The sequence below is a fragment of the Lepidochelys kempii genome, chromosome 15 (assembly GCF_965140285.1).
Source record: "Lepidochelys kempii isolate rLepKem1 chromosome 15, rLepKem1.hap1, whole genome shotgun sequence".
Classification (NCBI taxonomy): Eukaryota; Metazoa; Chordata; order Testudines; family Cheloniidae; genus Lepidochelys; species Lepidochelys kempii.
This window is the reverse complement of record NC_136394.1, coordinates 26,134,269-26,157,097: the sequence shown is the minus strand read 5'-3', so window position 1 is coordinate 26,157,097 and position 22,829 is coordinate 26,134,269. Positions and strand designations below refer to the sequence as shown.

General features: G+C 44.1%; 1 protein-coding gene across 6 annotated transcripts in view; it reads left to right on the top strand.

Annotated features, from left to right (window-relative positions):
• The window catches only part of CAMKK2 (calcium/calmodulin dependent protein kinase kinase 2), a 46,799-nt gene extending 24,918 nt beyond the window's left edge, over positions 1-21,881 (top strand). For 2 of the 6 annotated variants that reach the window (XM_073312284.2, XM_073312289.2), the window contains 9 exons: positions 3,010-3,031; positions 7,728-7,816; positions 8,070-8,269; positions 8,377-8,430; positions 9,668-9,741; positions 10,600-10,687; positions 11,699-11,827; positions 14,496-14,596; positions 18,477-21,881. In XM_073312284.2, the coding sequence (XP_073168385.1) occupies positions 3,010-3,031; positions 7,728-7,816; positions 8,070-8,269; positions 8,377-8,430; positions 9,668-9,741; positions 10,600-10,687; positions 11,699-11,827; positions 14,496-14,596; positions 18,477-18,552 (833 nt within the window). In that variant the 3' untranslated portion in view covers positions 18,553-21,881. The remainder of the gene's footprint in view (positions 1-3,009; positions 3,032-7,727; positions 7,817-8,069; positions 8,270-8,376; positions 8,431-9,667; positions 9,742-10,599; positions 10,688-11,698; positions 11,828-14,495; positions 14,597-18,476) is intronic. The other 4 variants (XM_073312285.2, XM_073312288.2, XM_073312287.2 and 1 more) reach the window with 4 other exon arrangements.
• The last annotated feature ends 948 nt before the right edge of the window (positions 21,882-22,829 follow it).

The window sequence follows — 22,829 nt, the reverse complement described above, 5'->3', positions numbered from 1 at the left end:
TCAGACCTCCTGCACGTCAGAGGCCACCAACACCTCCCAGCATGCACACTCTAAACCCAATAACCAAAATATTACAGCCTACAGGAAACTAAATTATCACATGTCACAGGAAAAGAATAGGAGGAACTGAGTTGTATGAGCTCCCTGCAGTGGCAGGGAATTGATTAAGTGAGAGATCCCCAGATGATCCTGGCACATGACCTGCACCCCCATGCTGCAGAGAATGGCAGTGACTTTGGGGGTGTTTTGCCTATCTGACCTGAGGGACAACTGCCTCTCAACCACACATACGGCGATCAGTTAGACCTGCGCGTGTGAACAAGAACCAGCCAGCCAAGCACCCGAGAGAGAGAATGCTTGATGCCCCCTCAGAGCACTCACCCACCCTCTCCCATCTCCAGCTTTAGCCATCTCAGATGCTTCAGAGGGAAGAGACACAAGGGGGGAAATAGGAAATAAATGGGGGATAAAAATCCCTTTCTGATCCCTGCAGGTGACTGGCTGAAGCCCTGAAACATGAGATATTAGGAACATAAGACACAAACTGGATCCAAGCCCTGCTCCCTACCGTCACAAGCAATCCTGTCATACAATCCCACTCATAAGCTTGTCCAGCTCTCTTAAATCTAGCTAAGTTATTTGATCCCACAACTCCTATTGGGAGGCTGTTCCAGAACCTCACTCTTCTGATGGTTAGAAACCTTCTAATTTCCAGCCTGAATTTGTTCATAGCCAATTTATGCCCCTTTGGTCTTGTGCCAACATCATCCTTTTTCTTAAAGTGACTTACCCAAGAGCATACAAGTCCGGGTCGTGCAAGGAATAGCAATGTAGGGCTTGCCATATTTGCTCAGACCAATGATCCCATTTGTTTGGTACCCTGTCTCTGAAAGTGGCCAGTACCAGACTCTCATACTAATGTATTCCATATCTTTCCAGATTCAGACTCTCTCCCTGCACTAGCTGGACATCTATTGATTTGAATCAAAGGTGCAATAGAAGTAAATTAAAATGTGATGTAAACTAGATATTCATTATGGACACCTCTTCCTGCAGCTTCATTCTACCGTAATCCTATCTGGGATTAAACTGAAGTGTTATCTGTTAGTTATAGCAGGGTGTCAACAGTCTGATCTGGATTTAATACAGGGCTCTGCCACTAACTCACTGTGTGACTTTGGGCCAGTCACTTAACTTTTCTGTGCCTCAGTTATCCCAGCTATAAAATGGGGTAGAACTTACCTACCTAAACAATAAATGTTTGCACACCATGCTGAGACTCTGGGTTGAAAATACTATGGAAATGCAACATTTCCTTGTTGTCAGGTGGGCAGGGAGGGGGAGTTTCCTCCTCATACCCTAACTTTAGCTCCTTCCAGAGCTGTTGAAGTTGGCTCCTGGTGGGAGTTGTAGATTTTTTTTTTTTAGGCAGTAGTGGCTGTAAAGAGCAAACTACTCGCAGGGATCTGGGGAGTCATGTCAGCAAAGCCTTTAAGAGCTCACTGATTTGCACACCCTCTACCTTTTGTCCGTGTCTCCCTAGAATTGTTTAGCAGTTTGTTCCCTAAAATAGACCAGTTTAAGGGAACTAATCAGCCTTGAGAATGTTCCCTGATACACGTTGCTTAATATTGCTCAAAACTACACTTAACAATTGAGAATTTTAATACAAATACCCATCTGCAATACCAAAGGGGATGAACTGCCAAAGGCCAAGACAATGACCAGTTAAGACCAATGTTCCAATCATTGCTCTTGCCAATATGCCTTTTTAAAATCATCATCAGAATTCATTAGCATATTGGTCTCCTTGTGAATATGCCTTATTTCTATTAATTTAATCTACCCCCTGAGGGCCAAGTTTCCCAGTGCTAACAGCTGTTGTGCCTGAAAAACACATGTTAACGAAGGGGCACGTTTGCCATCCTTTCTCATGCTATGCTCAGGGCCTGAATGTGTATCTGTGAACGTGCAAATAAGTGACTATATTCACGTCTCCGTTTTGTACAAGTCATGTGTGTTTTCCACATTCAGCTTAGATGCAAAAATGTTATTTACTTGGTTTAAAAATATATCACAGAAGGTGTAAGATGTGCATTAGTTAACAGAGGAACTAAGGGTTTCTCTACGCTGCAGCTGGGAGCAAACAAGTCGACACGCTTGTGCTAGTGTGTTAAAAATAGCTGTTTGGATGTTCCAGCCCCGATGAAGGTTTGGGTGAGCCACCCGTTCCAAGCGTGGGTGGCTAGTCTGAGCCCGTGCTGGTGCTGCAATATCCACACTGCTATTTTTAGTGTGCTAGGGTGAATCCTGCTAGGACAAATAAGTCTCCCCAGGCTGGGAGGCTCATCTCAGCTGCGATATAGATAGACCCTTACTGGCTCCTTCCCAGCTTTTCTTGAAGAAATAAGTAGTTTGTTTAAGCTAAATCCATAAACATTTTGTGGGGGGGGAAACTTTTTACCTGGTTCCTGGTGAAACCTTTCTGATGGTGTGTATTTTGCACTGTACCTTACTTAACTGATGATGGAGCACTGTATTCGGGTCAAAGAGCTGAAGTGTCCTTAGACCCTAGTTCTGCATTCTCTGCACACTCAAAACTTGGGTATGTAAGAAATGCAGAATCAGGGTCATAGTGAGAAGAGTCTTAGCCTGATAAACTATAATGATTCTGAAGTACTGAACAAATATGTTAATTCATAGATTATTAACAAGGAAGATAGTAATGCGCTTTTTGAAGTAGCGGTGTGAATTGTCAGTCTAATTTCTGCCTGAACTCCAGATCTGTGTGATAAATACAGTGACAACGTCATGCAAAAATGTACATTTTTAAAAAACAAAATACCACAAGAGATTCTTCCACACTCTGAACTCACTTCACCCAGCCAGTTTCATGTTGTTGTTTATTATTATTTCCATAATTGGTCATAGAAATAAGTGCTTTTCTGCTGGGATCTTGTTTGCAGAGCTTTCAGCCTGTCATTAATCACCTCCTCTTTTGTGTTTCAGTGTTTGAACTGGTAAAACAAGGGTAAGTATTGAACCTTGATATTACGTCTCCAAACTTAGTGACTGTTGAAGCAAATGTATTTCATAAGCAGTGTGTGAGAGTGTAGTTTGGTTGAAATAGTGCATACAGTGGGCCAAATTCCTTACACAGTGGTGATGCGGAAGGTGTTAAAGCTAGGTCTCCCTATGTTGTGGTCTGCAACTTACAATTTAGATCATCCTAGCTATGTTACTTGGGGTGTGAAAAATTCTCACCCCCTGAACACTGTAGTTAAGCCAACCTTTACCCCTCCCTCTCTCCCTCCCCGTACCACTGCTCCTGGTGGTGTATTACCTACATTGACAGAAAAAACCTTTCAGGCGATGTAGGAAGTGTCTACACTATGGCATTGCAGCTGTGCTGCTGTAGCCCCTGTTAGCTGCTTTTCTTGCCGCAGTCTCTCTTCTGGCTTTTGTGTATGTGAGTTACACTGACTGAGGCTCTCTGACGTGCTCTGAGTTTATCCATGAGAGTGTAGAATGAGCCCAAATGATTGTGAGATGTGGAATTCTGTGTCCAATCCAGCACTTTATTGCATGTCTTGGGAAAATGGCACGAGGCCATGATCTACAACTGCAGATACCTGTGTCGGCTTGTGCATGTGTGTGCAGTAAGCTACATTCAGACTGTCTCAGTTCTGTTCTAGGATGTCAACATCTTGTCTGAGTTTTATTCCTTTCATCCTGCTACATCAGCAGAGGACAGAGGCAGCATGTCCTAGTGGACAGGACTTCAAACTGGGAGTTAAGAAATCTGAGGTTCTGACTCTGCTGATCACTGTGTGACCTTGGGCAAATCATGTAACCTTTTTGAGCCTTAGTTTCCTCATCTTTAATATGGGGATAATAATGCTCACTGAACTTTGTCAAGTGTTTTGAGATTTACAGATGAAAAATTCTAGGAAAAATAAAATAGGGTTTAAATGGCATGAGAAGTTTAGGAGAAAGTATCTTTGAATTTAGTAAAGGCTGTTTGCAGTTCTCATGAAAGCAGCATTAGCAATGTAATTGTAACTAAAACTAGATTGTTAGCTCTTTGGGGTAGGTTCTATGTTTGTACAGCCCCTAGCACAATGGCTATGGCTCCTAGGTGCTATAATAATTCAAATAATAAAACTGTTAGAGCTGAAGATTTCCCTTATTATCATGGGCAAGAAGCTGAAAACACAGTAAGCCAATGTGTTTCTTGATGATACAGTTTTCCGGCATGAGAATTTAAACACCCATTGAGGTTATGTTGATATGTATCTTCTCCCTCAGTACTGAGAATTAGCTTGGGTCCTCTTGGAGAGAGAATGAAATGCTGAGTGCTCCTCACCTCTTTCTCTCTCCCCCCATCTTACAGTGGGGAAGTCCATGTATCCAGCTGAAAAGTAATTGTGTACTGTAGTCTCCTCTGTCCTTGACAGGCGTAGGCAACTTCCATTAGTGCTAGTGGAGGGTAATCCTGTGCAATAGATAATAGATGCTAATGGGTCGTCTTCTGATCCTCTTGACTTGTGAGGCCATTTCCTGTGTTACCCATCAATCTTCTTTGGCACTCAGCCTGCTGAGTGTCTGCAGTGCACCATCATGTGCTAGCGTGAGATGGGATTTAGGAGGATATAGATGATCATTTACGGGAACAGTAAAGGGGTGGCCAGTGCAAGCAGCATGGTTCAGTGAGTAGGGCACTGGATGGGGACTCACGAGACCTGGATTCTATTCCTGGCTATGTCATTGACATGCTGTGGGACCTTGGTCGAGTCACATTCATCTCTCTGCCCCCTTCCACCATTGATCTGTCTTCTCTGGTTAGATTTCAAGCTCTTCAGGGCAGGGACTGTCTCTTCCTATGCATTAGTGCAGTGCTCAGTTCAGTGGGTCCCTGGTTTTGGATGGGACTCTAGCTGCTATTATAATACCAATGATAAATATATGGGCATCCTCCACCAATGTGAAGAACAAAAGGGGACTCTTGGACAGAGCAAGGCACTCTAGCATCTCTTCAGCTCTGTCTACTTCATTAGATGCTGGATCCTTCAGAGATTCAAGATGGGCAGCAGCAGCATCTCCCACAGCTTTTGGGAAAATGTGCAGACTCTGGCAAAGAGACGCATGTCAAGGTGGAGCTAATTAGTTTAGCTTTCCTCTGTGAGTCCCACCCGCCTTCCAAAGAAACAACACCCCTGCAGTGCTGATGGCAAAAGAATGATCTGAACTTTGCAGTTAGCCCTGGGACACTAGAAACCTCGATGGATCCTAAATAGACGGGGGCGTGGCACCAGATCCTGTGCTTCAACATTTCTCTGAGATACCACAGGAGAGGGTGCAAAACTGGGGAAATAAGGCTATGGGGAGAAGGGAGATTTTCCTTGCAATGGCCACGTTAAGGGACACATTCTGCTCTCCGTCCCGGTAAATCCAAAGCAACTGCATAGACTTTAAGGGATCAACTGCAGATTGGCATGGGTGAAATAGAGGTTGGGATCTGTCCCTAAATCTCTTAGTTTGAAGGAAATAATGAGTAAAAAGAGGAGACCGACATTCCTGGGGTTGAAGAAAATTCCATCTGTCCCTCAGATAGAAAGGATACAGTTCTGAAAGGATGAACTGATGAACCAGTACAGCCATCCATTGTGACCTATGGAAGAGCTATGTAAGGTCCAGATGTGCAAGCCAAACAGCTGCCAAGGTGCTGTTCCAAGTTCTGTACTCTGTTTCTTTCTAACATGACTCAGTTAATCCCTTCCCCTGTCCCACTTTGACTTTTTAGAGTGATACGAACCGGATTCTGGGGTCAAGCGGGGACACAGCTATTAATGGGAGAGCGCCTCGGTACACCACTTTAGTTTTTGTGCTGTGTGACTGTGTAGAGGGAGATTGGCGTGGAGCCCACTAGAGCTGCTTTCCCAGCGTGTGCTGAGGAAGTGGGTTTGAAGACACTTGAAACACGATTGGGTGCCAGGAAGAAACCACATTGGAAATCCTTGGAAACTTCTCTTTCCAGGAGCCCAAACCTCAGTGAGAATCAGACCTAAGAGAGGGCAGCTCAGCACTTTCGTGTCTGTAAGAGGCGTCTTTCACTGAAATGGCTCTTAGTTCTCTCCAATCTTTGAATTGTATAGATCTCCACTTTCAGGCTGCTTCTAAAATACCACTTAGTCCAGGAAGCATTTCTACTGTGATGGCTGCTTCCTATCCTGTGTACATTCTTCCTTCCTGTAATGTTTGCCTTAGGCAATGTCTCTAGATTGCAAGCTCTTTGGGATGGGGAAACTTTATCTATGGAGCCAAAATCCAATAATTTATCCAGTGCTGTATGCACGTACCTTACTGTGTATGTTAATGACCCGGATCCTAATGGACCAGACCCTAATTTCTTCATTCCACCCTCATTCAAGCAACGCTCTCACTGACTTCAGTAAGAGTTTTGCCTGACTCAAAGCTGACTGAATCCTTCAGGATTTGGCCATCTAATAATAAAGGGAGGAACTGCCATTGCCAAGTTAGCATTTGTGCATGAACGTGATACCACTGAGGGCAGCAGAGTCCTGCTGCTCGGGCTCTTGTGTGGATCACAACCCGGGGGATATTCTGGGGTGACAGAAACGGTGCCATCCATCCAGGTGCCCACGCAAGAGGGGAAATCATGGAACCTGTTATATAGAGGGATAGGTAAGATGTAGGCCTCCATCTTTGGCTACAGCCAAAGAACGTGCAGCATAACTCACAAGGCCGCAAAGGTGACTTTAAGCCACTTTTCTACTTCCCTGGTCCTCGTCCTGGGCCATTGTGTTCTGAACTGACCCCCCTCCCCAGGGTAGCTTGGGGGCTGCTGTAACTTAGGCAAGCTGTCAAGCTCGGGGGCAGTTACAGTAGCTGGGAATTGCTGGGTTTTAGGGGAGCCCTAAGCCACCCACCAAGAGGAGGGCTAGTGTAGGAGCTATTTTCCAGTTCTGCACCAGCAGAGGATCCCACTCGGCTGAGATTGTGGCTGGCTCCGGTGGCGTTAGGGCCGCTTTGCAACAGCGTAGTGCAGCAAAGGGGCCCTAATGCAGCCAAAGATCGGGGACATAAAATCTCTCCCTTGGAGTAGCAGGGGCAGCTGAATGTCTGGCACTGCCTTTCCTAGGCAGAGTCAGTGTAAAGGTGCCACTGTATCTACCATATTAAAATTGAGTTCCCCAGCTTGTTTTTTTCTGGTGACATAGGATATGTCTACACTGCAATTAAACACCTGGAGCTGGTCTGTGGGGTGTCCCAGAGCCTGGGCTCCAGCACACGCTCAAACATCTACACCGCAGTTAGACAGCCCTGTAGCACGAGCCCAAATCAGCTGACATGGGCCAGCCACGGGTGTTCATTGCAGTGTAGACAGACCCAGAGATAACTAAAAATCATGTGTCAACATGCTGAGCCACAACAATGCAACATGATTATTTTTATAGTGTAGACAGGGCCTAATATGCCGACGTTCTGGTTTACTACAGTGAGTTAATTCACAGCATTTGCTGAAGCCATGAAGGAGAGTTGTGGGATAGCCAGGGCAATGAGCTAAAGAATCCATTATCTCTTGCTGGGTCAGAGCTTTGCTACCTGTTCTCTTAAACATCAGTCAGAAAAAGAAGCCTCTGACATCTTGTGGGTTCTAAACTGTACCCCTCTTCCTCATGAGCCCTGCTTTGTTGCCTTTCCAGGCCTGTGATGGAAGTCCCTGCCATGAAACCTCTCACTGAAGATCAGGCTCGGTTCTACTTTCAGGATCTGATCAAAGGCATCGAATACTGTAAGCTTGTAAACAGAAACCACTGGCGGTCTTAACAACTTGGGGGTAGATCCACAGCTGGTGTAATTCAGCTGGCTTCAGCAAAGCTACCCTGACTGACCCCAACTCAGGATCTAGCCCTTAGTTTCGACGTCCTTGTTAATTGAGATTTGCAGTCCCTGTGTGTTTGGTCATTTGCTCTTAGCTACCATCCCCTAGTTGTGTTACAGGCATGCACTGTCATTAAATGTCCTGCTATTTCTTTAACACACAGTGCACTATCAAAAGATTATCCACCGGGATATTAAACCTTCCAACCTTCTAGTTGGGGAAGATGGTCACATCAAAATCGCCGACTTTGGAGTGAGCAATGAGTTCAAAGGAACAGATGCCCTCCTGACCAACACTGTGGGCACCCCTGCCTTCATGGCCCCGGAAACCCTCTCAGAAACAAGAAAAATCTTTTCTGGCAAGGTATTTTGTAGTGAGGTTTCTTTATAACTGTCTCTTTAATATATACATGCTTTTCGGGCTCCATGTGCAAGAACTAGCTATAATATTGTATTCTCCTTTCTTCCAAGGCTTTGGATGTATGGGCCATGGGAATCACGCTCTTCTGTTTTGTGTTTGGACAGGTAATGAGTTTCTTGTTTTGTGCCTGGTCAGTGAGTCAAGATGTCTTTCTACACAAGGCTCTGGGTGGTGTTTCATAGAGTGAAATTTATATCCCCCCCCCCCCCCCAAGCCTGATCCGTCATGGCTTCTTCTCCCCATAACCTATCCCTGTGCTGCACTGGGGACGGGCCAACATTCCTCCTTCATTGTAAGGCAGAGGCCTGCCTTACAATGAAGCTGCTGCTCCTAAGGCCCAGCCCCTTGCGTAGTCCGTCTGCAGGGCTTCATTGCTGTAGAGTAGAGACCTGCGTGGGGACTTCTTAAAATCCTGCTCCCACTATTATGGCCACAGGATCCCAGTCTTGCTGCAGGGCTCTACCCTAGTCCCGCACAGGGCTCTGCTAGAGAGTGTCTTGTGCAACCCACAGCTCCGTAAGTGGTTTTTTATAAATGTCTAATCATTCACTCGTAGGGTGTCTGGACATTACTGCAGCGGTTTTTCTCACTGGGTGTGGGGATGGTTAGTGATAATGAAGTAATTCCTGCCCTGATTCATTTATATTGTCATGGCATCTGGGCATTTCACATTCAGTTTAAAATCAATAACCGCAAGCTTGGGTGACTCAGTGAAATTGCACATGGCCCATGCCTGCTGTGATGCTAACAGATTCATTAGTTGAAAGCCCAAGTAAAAAAAAGCCAAGCGAGCTTTTCCCGTACCCTGCACATGACCAAACAGTAGATCCATTTGACCAGCAGAGGGCACCTCTGCTGAGAACATCTTTGTGCCAGTCCTGGGCGAGCAAGAGCTCATCCAACAGAGATTTTAACTGGTGCAATGGGACGTAGAGGGAGAGATGGCTTAATAAATGATGCTGAAGAATGGATTACCCTGTCGGGCTCCCTTCCAAACCCCAGGGTCGATCCAGTAGTGCTTGCACATGAGAAGCTCCTCTGTTTTCAGAATGCTCAAGGAGTACAGGGTGGGCCTGTCCAGATTGTTCAACCAGGAGCTGTTCTAGTCTGTCCTTTGGGCCCATGCTATGTAAAGGTGTCATTTTTGTTGTTTTTAAATGAAGCTGAACAAAATAATGTGGTGAGAAAATTGGCCATATGTTGTATTTTCCTCCTAATTCTTTCTCCCTCTCCTTTGAAACCTGCAAAATTCTTCCCAAGGCAAGTGATGTGTTCTGCTGACTCCACCAAATTGCCTTATTGCTTAACAAATCCTGTTTGTTTTTGTTTATTTGTGACTAGTGCCCTTTTATGGATGAGAGGATTCTAAGTTTACACAGTAAAATCAAGACTCAACCCCTGGAATTCCCAGATCAGTGAGTACATAGAAGGCTTTTTATTATTTATGCAAATTGGAAAGTGAACACCATTTCCCCAGGCTCCCAGAAAGCACAGAGTGGGTGGAACTGGATCTTATCCAATGAGATTTTACAAAACTATAACCCAGACCACCAATACGTCCCTTTCTCTGCTGCACTCATCCCTGGAAAACTCCCTTCAAACTTGGCATGGGGTCAAAATTTGTTGATCTACAGCTGTTGAAAAAATGTTTGTGATTTTTAAGTTCCGGAGTCTCCAAAGGGAATTAACCTCTTCCATTGCCACACGGTGGATTTCTGTCCAATCTGTCAATCTTCTTTTTTTTTATACCCTGCACATCCCTGACCGTTCTGAGCGCGGTGATTTATTTGACTCCTCGTCATCTCAGTGTGTATTTGCTTCTCCTATGGAAACTCTCTTGGGGACACTTACATGGGGGTGGGTCCCTCCTTCCGGAGGCAGTGACTAAATGAAGAAGTAACTGATCTGAGTAATCCCCTGGATTCCTAAATGTTCTACTACTCCTTATTCCTTGGTTCTCCTTCATTTAATCCCATTCCCAAACACCAGTCACCTCCGCTCAGAGCTTTACCAAAGTGAGTGCTGGGCAACGTGGGCCTCGGGATTCAGCTCTGCGATGGAGCAGAAATGAGTGTGCACGCAGCATGGTCGTTCTCTAGCACTAGTCTGAGCACTCTGCAGAAGCACAGGTATTTAAGCCCTGGGTGCTATGTCCAGACCTGTCCCTCCCCCCAAACACCGCTTTGGAAATGAGCTGATATGATGAAACCTGGCAATGAGAAGTGGCTGTGAACGCTCTCAAATTAACCCATGGCTCACTTTAATTTCCCAAGGCCAGACATTACCGAGGATTTCAAGGATCTGATCATGCAGATGCTGGATAAAAACCCTGAATCCAGGATTTCAGTTCCAGAAATCAAGGTATTTGCCAGCTGGAAATGAAGCTTTGTTGGTGAGTTGCGACCTTGCTACTGTCCGGGCTGTTTTTATTTTGTTGCATTTTCTTTGCTCAGTCTTGTCTGGAGTCAGTTTATCATTCATTGCTCCCTCCCCTATCTGCCAATGCCTCCTTTTCAGGCCCTCCTGAGCCTTCTCCATCCCGGAACCTCTTGTGCCTACGAGACTAGGCCACATAAAGAAATTGTCTGCGTCCAATTTTCTGGGCTACTAGGATAATATTGCAAAACAGCCTTCCCAGGAGACTTCTGTCCCTTTCTCCCTGCTGGAGCCCAGAAGGGTTGAGCAGCTGTGAAAATGGCAAATAAGGTTGGGGAAAGGCAGGAACCAGGGAGAGTTAATAAGCTATTTCTGAACCTTCAGAAAGGGTTCAAGAACTGGACAATGGTTGATGGTGTTTGGAGAGCAGGCAAAAGTTTTCTTCTTTTCTTTTGAACCTATTCTCCCATTTCTGCTGCGGTCTGTTGAAAATCTGGGACTAGGAGTTCCATGGATTCTACTCCAAGCTCTGCCACTGTCTCTGTGCATGACCTTGGGCACGTCATTTCACCTCTTTGTGCCTCCATTTTCCCATCTGTAAAATAAGAGTAATGATGGCTCCCTATCTTTGTAAAGCATGTGCAGATCCATGGATGCAAAGTGCATTGTAAGTGCCACCCATTATTTATACTTTCCCTTCCTACGTGACTACAGGCCTGGTCCACAGAGTTTGGACCTAGAGTTGCACTTCCCCAAAGTTTGAGGGTGTGTGCATCTGGAGTTCTGGTTTGAGCTCATCTCTAGTCCTAATGATTTGGGATTGTTCATTCCTCTAGCTCACTAGATTAAAGGGCAGAGCATCCCTGATTCCTTAATAACTCACAGACCTATGAGTACTGTAGCTGGAGAGATGCGGTGCGCTTGCCAGGTCTGGGTTGTTCTCATTTTTTTCCAAAAGAGGAAATCGTTTCTGACCGGCTGTGTTATTAATTGAAGTTGCACCCATGGGTCACTAAGAACGGAGCGGAACCACTGCCAACAGAGGATGAGAACTGCACGCTCATCGAGGTGACCGAAGAAGAAGTCGAGAACTCGGTCAAACACATCCCGAGCCTGGCCACAGTGGTGAGTAACATAGGCCAACCGTTCGCTCAGTGTGTGCGTGGAAAATGGTCTGATCTTACTGCCCCAGCATCGCTGCTCAGATCTAGCTGTGCTGATGAATGATTAGAGTTGAGGACTAGGTGCCAGGACTCCTGTATTCTCTGTTTCTAATGCACCCATCCATGGGGTGGCATATGGGCACCATGCAGCAGCATGTGGCATCTCTGGGTCAGAAACCTTTCCTGAAATAGATCTAGGACAGCACTGCCCTTCTAAGCAGCTGCTAAAGAGACCACAAAGTCAGTTGCTTGGTGGAGATAGCCTTCCCCTCAAGCTGGAGTGGAACTGAACTGTGTGTGTCTGGAGATCATTCAGAGCAGTCCATTAAGACGGGATGTTGTCTAAGTTGCTCTCTTGTCGCACTTCCGCTGGTCTGCAGATCTGAGTCTCTTATCTCCTAGTGCTGAGGCTTCCCCATCCCCTGTCATTTTTAACCCCTTTCTATAAACCATCTGATTGGTGCGTCTGTGGCTGCCATCTTGCAACTGCTGTTTAGTGGGATTTTGGTGCTTCTATTGGACCTTCTAAACTCCAGCTTGTAACTCCACATTAGCGACTTGCTTTTAACCTAGCAGCTCTGGGCCTTTGGTCACGCCTGTCCTGTGTCCTGCACTGAAGGGAAATCTCGGTGTATAGTAGTGGGAGTTAGCAGAAGACTACTCTTAACTTGCCTCAGGGTTTTCATGTGGCTGTTTGTAATAAGGTGCTGTGGAGGAAAAAAGGGAAACAAGTTGGTTTTTCCCATCTTGCCAGCTTGTGGTTCGCTCTCAGATTTCAAAGCTCTCATACGTTGCCTCTTGATGATTGCAAAGCCCAGCTCCACAGCAGAACCATATTTAAAATTCTGGACCATATGGAGAGGAGGGCTGCGCTAAACAGAGACCAGGACTTCAAGCAGGTATCCCTGGGCCTATTGAGATGTTCTTTTGACCACCACTGGAGCCATGGCTGCTCAGTGGCATTGTCATCGTTTTAGTTTGTACCTTCCGCTTTTTGACTGTGCGCCGCAAGTGTCTTGGGAGGTGCTGTGCTGCCTTCCCCTTCCTGCCGCTGTGCCCCAGACTCTCACTTTACTGAAAGGGAACAAATCTGGGAGGAAGAACAATGATTTTTGGCAACCGTGTCTGCCTGTGTTCTGGTGAGCAGACAATGGAGCAATCTGTGCTCCATGGCCTCTTTCCTTTTAGAGAACCAAATTCTGCCCAGCTCGGCGCACCCTGAGTTCTGTGGGAATTGTGGGTGCTCAGAGCTTTGCAGGATCAGGCCCGGCAAGGATAGTCTCTGCATCTGCTCCTCCCTGGGCTCAGCTTCACATCAGACAATCTCTGTGTTCCCAACCCCAAATCTCCTACGCCTGGAATTCATTAGCAGCAACCTCCTTCCTGTCCTGCTGTCACATCTTTGATTTAAGTCATTATTTAGAAGAAAGGAAAAAAACCTGCCTCCATTTTTATTTCTGCCTTTGTTTGTGAATAGCTCACCTGCTTTAACGTCCCTGTAATACACTGGTTTTTAAATGCAAACATTGTGTGTTGCCCTGTGCGAGATGCAAATACCATCCCCATCCTGAAGAGTTTACAATCGAAGGAGAACGTTGGAAAAAGTTTCGACCTTTTTTCCCCCAGAAGTGCTGAGTACCCACAGCCCCATTTGAAATCAATGTGTGTCTAGCACAGTTGAGTGCAAAATGAATGATTTATTCAACTTGTTTTGCCTCTTTCTTTTTTTCTATTCATGAGTTGGTCACTGACAGGTTGCAGAATTCTCAACTTTGATTTGTTCTTCAAAATTATTCACAAATTTCTCCAGGGAATAATTCTTAGTCTGCCTGTCAAGCTGCAAATGTTACACTGAGGTATAAGATTCACACACTCTTGGCTTTTTTATTTTTATTTTATTTTTACTCTTGGCTTTATTAATCACATTGAGTGACTTTGTAACCCACTGACAGTACATTCAAACTATACACCCGATTGTAATACTCAGTTTGCACTCTCGTGGTTAGCTGCATCCTTAATTCAATCAGGGAACTGATGCAATAACATGTAAGTTACGAAACTAAGTGGTAACATGAATTTCAAAGTCTTTTTTTCTGTGACTTTTGTGCTTCGCAGTTAAACTATAGAGTTTCCAATCACAATTCAGTTTTGGCAAGTATTAAAGCAAATTCCACCCCCCCACCCCAATCCCCCAATCAAATTGTGTTTTTAATGAGTATTCCTGCCATTAAAGACCAAGCAGCTGGAAGTTCACAGAAAGTGAACCCAGCAGGGTGACAGATACATGCAAATCAAAATTCACTTTTGAATTAGAAAGATTATTGGAGAAGAAAATGTTGCATTCTTCACTCAGGTTTCATATCCAGTCTCCTGTGGTTTGAAGTGTGCATATGTAGCTCTGAGGAGTTCCAGATAAAGAAATGAGCTTCTGTACTAAGCAGTTGGAGACCTGGCAGTCGTCATTATTGTTAAATGAAAACTTTGCCCAGTCTAGGCTTGTTTTTAATAGTTTGCTAAAGCACAAACTCTATCGATTTGGTATAAACTTCAAACATTTCCGTTACTCTTGAGTGGAAATGCACTGCTATTGGAAAGGGTTGTCCCTGACTGAAATCAATCTTGTCCTGCAGATCTTGGTTAAAACGATGATCCGGAAACGATCTTTCGGGAATCCATTTGAGGGGAGCAGGAGAGAAGAACGATCGCTGTGCGCCCCAGGGAACCTACTGACGTAAGTGTCCTCATCTCGCTCAGGTGCAATGCATGCTTCCAGAGTGATTTCCAGGGAGTGAATAGTCACAGTGCAAAACACCAGCAGAGCCTGAGAATTTTTATTTAAAACCTGTACTACAACCGGGCTTTTAGTTGATACGTTGTACGTACTGAATCTAATCTCAACTCTATTTGGACCCATAGAAGACAGCATTTCAGTGATAAGGGAAGTGGTTCTTGTAAGTTACTTATAACTGAGGCACACCGTGCTATGATACTTCACAAATGGTGTCCTGTACCAAATCCGAATGAAATCAGATCCTTGTCCCTAAAGAATGCTCAGCCTCTGTTTTATAGATCTACTATAGCCTGAGCCAGTTCACGGCACATGGCTCCCTACGCACATGAGTGGAAATACTGATTTAGTTAGTGATTTAGGACCAAATTTTCAGAGGTTCTGAGCTCCTAAACTCCCCCCAGGAGACAGAGCTGTAGGTGCAGGAAAAGTGTTCGACATCCCTCAGGATTTGTCCTTACTGTTGCCACTTCTGTGCGGATTAGAGACACAGAGGCTCCTCCTCCAAGCCAGTGTTTTAGGGTCTACGAATTTGGAGCCTGAGCCTATACGGTGCTGAGCTTCCTCCACTGCTGTTGAAACCAATAGGAACTATGGGCGCTCTCCGTCCTGCAGGTGGCACTCGCCACCAGACAGGATTGGACCCACTGTAAGTAGTGAAATGCAGATTATGATCTGAGTCCTGGAGCTCATGATAAGAGGAAAAATATGAAAGTGTTAGCTCTGCTGTTCACTTCCTGCATGTGAATGGGGCCTTCCTATCGGAGGAGTGTCAGAGTGATTGTAAACCTGGCACCTTCTTACTCTTCTCTTCTGCTCCTGGAAAACCAACACCGCTAAGAGAGTGCGAGCTGGAATCTAGTCCACGTTGGTTCCTTTCAGCTCATTATGGGGAGACGGGAAAAAGGCGTCGGACACTGTGGTCATCTTACCTGATTTGTGCTCGTTCTCGCTTCACTTTCCCACTCCCCACAATGCTAGAAAAAACAAATCAGTAAATGTGAAGTATTACATCGGTCAGACTTACCCAGCAGTGCCTTCTGCCTGTCCGTTCATGTAGGCAACGTATATGCCAGGGAGCTCTAGGACATTCCCAGATAACGTGTGATGCAACTCCAGAGGAGCGTTTATTTCTTTGGGTTGTGTTCCCTCCAAAATTGTCTCTCTACAGAGATCTAGGTACTAGGAGAGGGATCACAGTTTGGGGACACGTACACCAGGAAGCGTGTTAGTGCTACAAGCCGTGGCTCTCATAGGAAGGCTTCAGAATCGGGGGCTGTCTGTTCACCATGAGCCCAGTAACCGATTGCCATTATTTCAACCAATGAAGCCCATAAGCTGTAGGAAAATTACATTTAAAATAGGATAGTCCTTAAAACCATGAATGGAGCTTTCTCAGAAAGTGGATCAAACATTACTAGTAAATAACTGGTAAATGACAAAAGCTCTTCTGACTGCATGCAGTGGATGACAGACATGCATGAATTGCTGTTCTGATAACAGGAATACTCTTGTCTGGATTTCCTTGCTAGCATGGTCACTTATATTAACCTGGAGGACACAGAACTGAATTTTGCCAGTAAATTAATCAGGCAGCTTAAAGATGCATTGTTTTTCTTTCTGTTTGCATTGCAGCTGTGAAACGTTAATAAGTTACCTTTTAGAATAAAGGTTTCACTTTAATAAACTGATCCATTGTGTTGGGATCTATTTTGTACTAAATGCAAATTAATAAATAAAAACAAACGTTGGACTTCTTGTTTGCCATCACCTTTTCCCCCTCATTTGACGCAGATTTTTTCACTGGGGCTCATTCCATTGATGATAAGCTCCCAAGGGCTTATATGTGGGCCAGCGCTGTAATCACTTGCAAAACACCCACTGACTTCAGTGGAGCCAGGATTTCACCCCAACTGTCTTCCAGCTCAGGCGCCCGTATGGGCTTTCTAACGGCCTTGCTGAGCTTGTAGATGCTTACTGTGAAGTTCCCATTTCCTACCAGCACACAGTATGTCCAGCTCCTCTAGTTCCCAGATGGATGAGGGCTTGGTGTCCTGCCTGCTAATGCTTAGAATGGGCTGCGTCTGCATGGGAGTTCAAGTGACGACATCTCTTACGCAGAACGCTCCTGTCTGGGTCAGTCCTGTGTCTATTCAGCACCTAACTGCCTGGTGCAGAAAACTGATTTTAATTTGAACCAGAGCCCTTGTATATGAACCCAAAAGACCACTAATGCCTGTGATTTTGGTGTGTTGCATTTGTAATTCTGGCTGTATAAGGCATTTTCCGTCTGGATAAACTGGAAGATCAATCTAGTGAAATATCATCACAGACTAACAGAGATCATATTGTCAGTTTCAAGTTACTGAAGTTGAAACACATCCTGGCAGATTCAGTCTGTGTCAGTTTAAGGTTGCAATACAAAGAATACATCATTGGATTCTGCTGCTTTACCAGTGTCTAACAAAGGTAGAGCTGCAGTTTCTTGACACTTGCATCCTGTTTTAATTTCCCAAAGTACCCCGGGCATTTGCTTGTTTTTTCTACTGAGAATCTTAAGACAGATGCATCGTGGGGGATTGAGCTTTCTGAATGGAAGAGTTGACAAACCACTGAAAGTGCTGTTGCTGGACACTTGCTTCCACCGTTCATGCTCTTCTCTCGAGCAGTATCTAAAGGGCATGGTAATTTACTTAAATTTTCCCCAAAGACCCTGTATTATGTTGATTACAAGAGGCTCAGCTGACAGATGTGTGTGAATCTTTTCCATAGCCAATGCTCGATTCCTTTCTGGGCATGCCTGGAACTTAAGCAAGTAAATCCCCCAGTTATCCATTTGGGAGTAGGTTTATATAAGATCTTGTCCTGAGATGTGTTCAATCAGTAAAATTCACCCTGTGCAGAGGGACAGAACAAGGCCTATGCACCAGCCAACTGAATCCTATTTTGAGAGATTAAGTAGGATTTAAATTGTATCTAGACCTCAGACTGGCCTGCAGAGGGATGAATTTCACCTTATGCATGTAACTCTTGTTGACTTCAGATGGAGTTGTGCATGGAAGACATCTTCTCGTTTGTATGTTGTTAACTGTGAGCTAAAAGAATGTATCTGTGTATTTTCTGAGTCTTTTTCTTATATTCTGAATTGTAGTTGACAGTCTGACACTCAAATCCTATTTATATTGGTGATTTATTTGATTGTTGTTCTACAACAGAGCTGTAATATTTTACATGCTGTGGTTAACAAGCTCCTGTCTCCTCCATCACTGATCAACTACGGAAGCGGCTGTCAAACACAGTAGATGAAAGTAACTTGTTTTATTTTTGCCAAACACCCCCCCCCCCCCAAACACGGGTTAAAACAATCATGTGAAGTGAACTAAGTGTCTGAGGGCTAGACAGAGGGGGTAAGGAGGTGATCTGTTTTCTCTATTACCATATATGCGTTATACCATTTGATTTTATGTGGCCCAGAATCTTCCCATATTTCTTTAATCTCCCCCCAGCCTCCACTCTTCTGCAGTCTTTCATGTGAGACTGCTTCCATGTGTGGTATGGTTTAATCTTTGATAGCTAGTACTGCTGCTTTCAAGTGGTTTGGGATATTGTTATGGCTATTAGAATGCTAATTCTTACCCAGTCTGCGCTGTCTTTACCTATTTAGGTTTCTTGTGCTTACAAAAATAAACCATGATGTTGTGGCTGGTGATGTGGAAATTGTTTACTGTATGATATGTTGAAAGCATATACAGGGTTCCCCACCCACCCTCATATAAAATGTTTCCTTTTTAAGGGCACTAATGTGTTGTATTTCATTTTAAAGCAGGAAGCAAGGCAGCGAAGATAACCTGAAGTGCAATGACCTGCCAAATGTGGGAGGAGATGAAGTTCTTTCATGAAATCCAACATTATGGTTATGACGGGCAACTTGGTCTATGGCTCCTTTTCTACAACATGCATCTGGGGAGAAGAGATGTCACAGAGCCTAAGCCAAATACACACAGCATGACATGGCCCTAGTACAGCATTATACGCTGCATGCAACGCTTACATAGCAGCATGTTGTAAGAAACCAGATTACCGCACTTGTCCTAAATATTGAACATCTCTGATTGCTAAATACATAAATGGACTGCTTGATTTATTGCTGGAAACATGTTGGCAGAGATCAGAAGGTGAGATGATGTGAGGGGCAGTGGTGGTGGTTTGCAAAAAGCAAACAAAGAAAGATGCAGTTGGAAATGGCTTTTAAGTGGTTTTCATGCCAAATATTTCAGAGAGACTGATGCCACAAGGTATTGTACAAGGGAGGTAGGCAGGCGTGTGAAGCTTCATACACAGCTGTAAAAACCAGAATGATGTACTTTGAGAGCTCACAACCTACCGGAAATGTTGTTGCATCTATTTTTTATTGTTTTTTCTAATTGACACATTTTAATTGCACGGAAGCGAAGTAAAAACCACCACATCACCTTTTTCAACAATGCCTGTCTTTTTGAGCAAAGTTTGAACCGTTTGAATAAATAGCATCTTCAGGTAGTTCATAAACTAATGTTAATTACTGTGTTTTGAAGACACCACTTTTCCTAAAATCTTGACATTAGCATGGATAGATGTGCACTAGCTGGGCCAAGTATTCAGGGTACAGATGGAAAATGTATCTAAGGGCTTGAAGTTTGGTCTGAACTCTTACAGCAATGGGCGTTTTGTGTTAGGAGTTAAATCCTGTATTGCTGGGGGAAGCTGAACTCCTATTTTGAATGGCAAAAGAAGCACTAATGTTTCTAAATCTTTTACTTGAGCTCGGTAAATATATAGTTACATGTTAAATTCAGGGTAAAATCCTTCACTTCCATGTACATTACATGGTTTGATACAATTTAAAAAAACAATTTATGCTATTTGTAAGTATCTAAATAGACTTAGGGCTCATTTAGGATTTAAGATCTTATTGAAATATTTAGATTAGCTGGTAACTTTTCAAAGAAGCATTTTTTTTTTCAAACTCTTAATTTGGATTTTGGGGCTAGATATTTCTGCAAACTAGTAGCCAATAGTTTGTAAATCCCTGTGGATCAGAGGCTAGTTAGCAGACTACAGTAATTTAAATGCACATCTAGTTTAGGGATTACTCCGTTCTAAGAGCATGTTCATCATCCCTGAGATTGCTTCGGAATGATTTTGCGGTGCTGTTAGAATCTAAACAGCAAGTGGTGGGATTCTGGCTTCTACATTAGATTTTCAGATAATGCATGCTCTGTTAGTATCTTGAGCAGAATAACTGAGGTAATCATGAATGTAGATGAGTGGGGATGAGATTCTCCTTGTGATTGGGAAGGGTCAAAATAGGTGGGATAGTCCTGTGGATAAAGCATGGCACTGAAAGGTGGGAGAGCTGATTCTTTTCTCAGCCCTCCCACTGACTTGGTGTGGGACCTTGGGCAAGTCACTTAATCTGCCTGTGCAACTAGGAGAATGAAACTTCCCTACCATGTAAGGGGCTTATGAGGCTGAATTCTTTATCCTGCATGGAAGGCACTATAGAAGTGTCAAGTATTATTTTGATTTCCCCAACCTCTACCCTACAGCTGGCTTATTGGGCCAGAGCCATTATGAGGTGGTTGTGTTCTTGCCTTCCTCTGAAGCATCAGTTAGTGGACACTGCAAGAGGCAGGATATGTTGGTGCTACGTTCTGACCTGGTACAGCAAATCCCATCACCCTAGAAATGACAGACCTTTATTTAAGATTTAGGAAGTTAATTTGGTAATTAGCAAGTTCCCTTTCGCATAATAGCCTGTATAGTTGGCAAAGCCTTCTGGGTCCCAATAATCCAAGATTCCCTGTATTCCCAAATTGGTACTGGAATGGTACAGTCATCTTCTTTCCAAAGCTGATGACATGTTTCATATAAGAACCACAACTTCAGTAAATGTTTTAGGAGCAGAAACAATGAATCCGCAGCAGAGAAAAGGACACTCAGTTCTTCCTATTGCTTAATTTGAAGCTGTGAACTGCTATTGATTGCTCTGTGTCTTTGCTTCTTAATACCAAGAGGAATACCAAAGTAAACTCAAGCTTCAAAATTTCTCCTTCCTCTTTTCCCCAATTTTATTTCCTTTGTGGAAATACAGATCTGATAAAGAGTTGCCAGTTGGTTTCCTGCGCTTGTAAATGGGTTTGTTGTTTTGCAAAAAATGCATCTAAATGCTTAAAAGAAAATTCTTTCATTGTTCTTGCTGAGTAGTTTGCGTATTGTGTTTTTGTTTAAGGTCTGTGAGCGGCATGGAGATATAGTGTGGAATTTTTCCATTTACATTAATGATTTGGTACATGCCATTTGATATCATTAAAGCTTAATTTACAAAACAGGAGCGATCAGGGGCCTGAGAGGTGCAATGCAACTTCTAAAACAAGCGCAGGTCTTCGGTACCTATCCGCATAGTATCTAGGCACTGGAGATTAGCTGTAGAACAGTTTATGGACATTGACCTTTGACTCTTAAGCATCCAAAACCTAAGAGCTTCCTCAAGCAAACTCCAAGGAATTTATTTTCCTGCTACACCCAGCTCCATGTCTGAGTAACAGTCTCCAGCCTGACCTCTCTGCCCAATATACTTCTCTGAATTAAGCTCTTCGTTTTATGTGGGCTTCCTTGTCAAAATATAAAGTGTACAAAGTGTGCAGAAGATCTGTTATCTAAATGCATGAGCCATTAGAGAAACTATATATACAAACCTGTTCAGTTTTGTACCTACTGTCCTTTACTAGTCAAGCTACCTTTTTTTGTAGTGAAGTAAGCCTTTTACCTGTGCCTTCGAACTGGGCTGTGGCTAGTTTTCCCCTTGAAACTCCTTTTAAAAACAAAAAAAGAACCCAACACTGGCCATAAATTGTTGCTGACTGAGGAGCCATGTGGCTCTGAAATTGCAGTAGTAAAGCTGCTCTCGGTTGGTGGTTTCCGATTATCTACTGGATAAGGAATCGGGTGTTGCAAAGTCCTGTGATATTGCTGACTTTTATACTGTTGTTTAATGCCTACGGCTTGTTTTACTCCTATCCCTCCTTACTATGCATTTTACTTCATCAAGTGTATAAAGTTTAAATACTATGTATTTATCACTTAAATTATATTAACTAATAAAAGAAATGTAGGTGTTTTTCCACAGATGTTCACACTTCTCTGTACAAATTGAAATAAATAGCCTGCAACCGTCAACCCCCAGTGAGCTCGTTGATTGGAGAACTTTTATTCTGCTTGACCCACAGAACTTTATCCTGCATTAGAGAAATGGTGAAACAGCAGGAACCTGCTAGCACGGTCGAGATCTTAATCATTCATTCTGCTACATGAGATGGAGAGTTCTTAATAGGGGCAAGGGGAAGAGACCATGATGACTGTGTTAGCCGTGCGGGGAGTATTACTGCAGACCAACTGCCATTTGTTGGATGCAACTGTCTCGGCGTAGTTGCATGGGAGGCTAGGGAAAGATCTTCAGGGTGGACTGGGCTTCGGCTTGAGTGTGCAACTTAAGTGGACGAAATTAGAGCAGCCCTCCCCAAGCCAGATTGTTCCTGTTTTGGTTGATTGTGTGCTAATGGAGGGCAGCTTCTGACACTTCTTTTGGGAAAACTTTTCCACTGCTGGAAAAATATTCAGTCTACTACTTCCCTTTCTTGCAGTATTCAGCCTGCTGAGGACAGCATGCTGCAAAAAGCCCAATAACAGAGCTTGGCCCTGTCTGCAAGGTGGCCCTGTTTCTTCAGATGTAGTTCTAACCATGTCAATGGAAGAATGTAGTGACTTTCAGATGAGGTTTAGGAGGGGCTACCTGCTGTACTTAAATACAGCTGGTTTCCTGTGAAAGCCTGATTTTCAACCCCCCCAAACCTGTTCTCCTGACATCTAAGACAGGCCACTTTAAGCTATGTACAGTGGCTATGCTGTTAAGTGTTGACGTTTAGGAGTGTGGCAGGGAAGGAGAACAGGGGTAGGCTGCAGCTCCTGGGGCATGGACGAGGATGCAATGACACTAGTCCTTACATCTTTCCACTGGATAAATCATAGCTACTAATAGGACAAAGTACAAATCCTGCTGTGGAAGGGTGAGTTATATAACTCCCCTCCCCCACCCCCTTCAGTTCACAGCTGGAGAGGTCAGAGTCTGCTTCCTCCT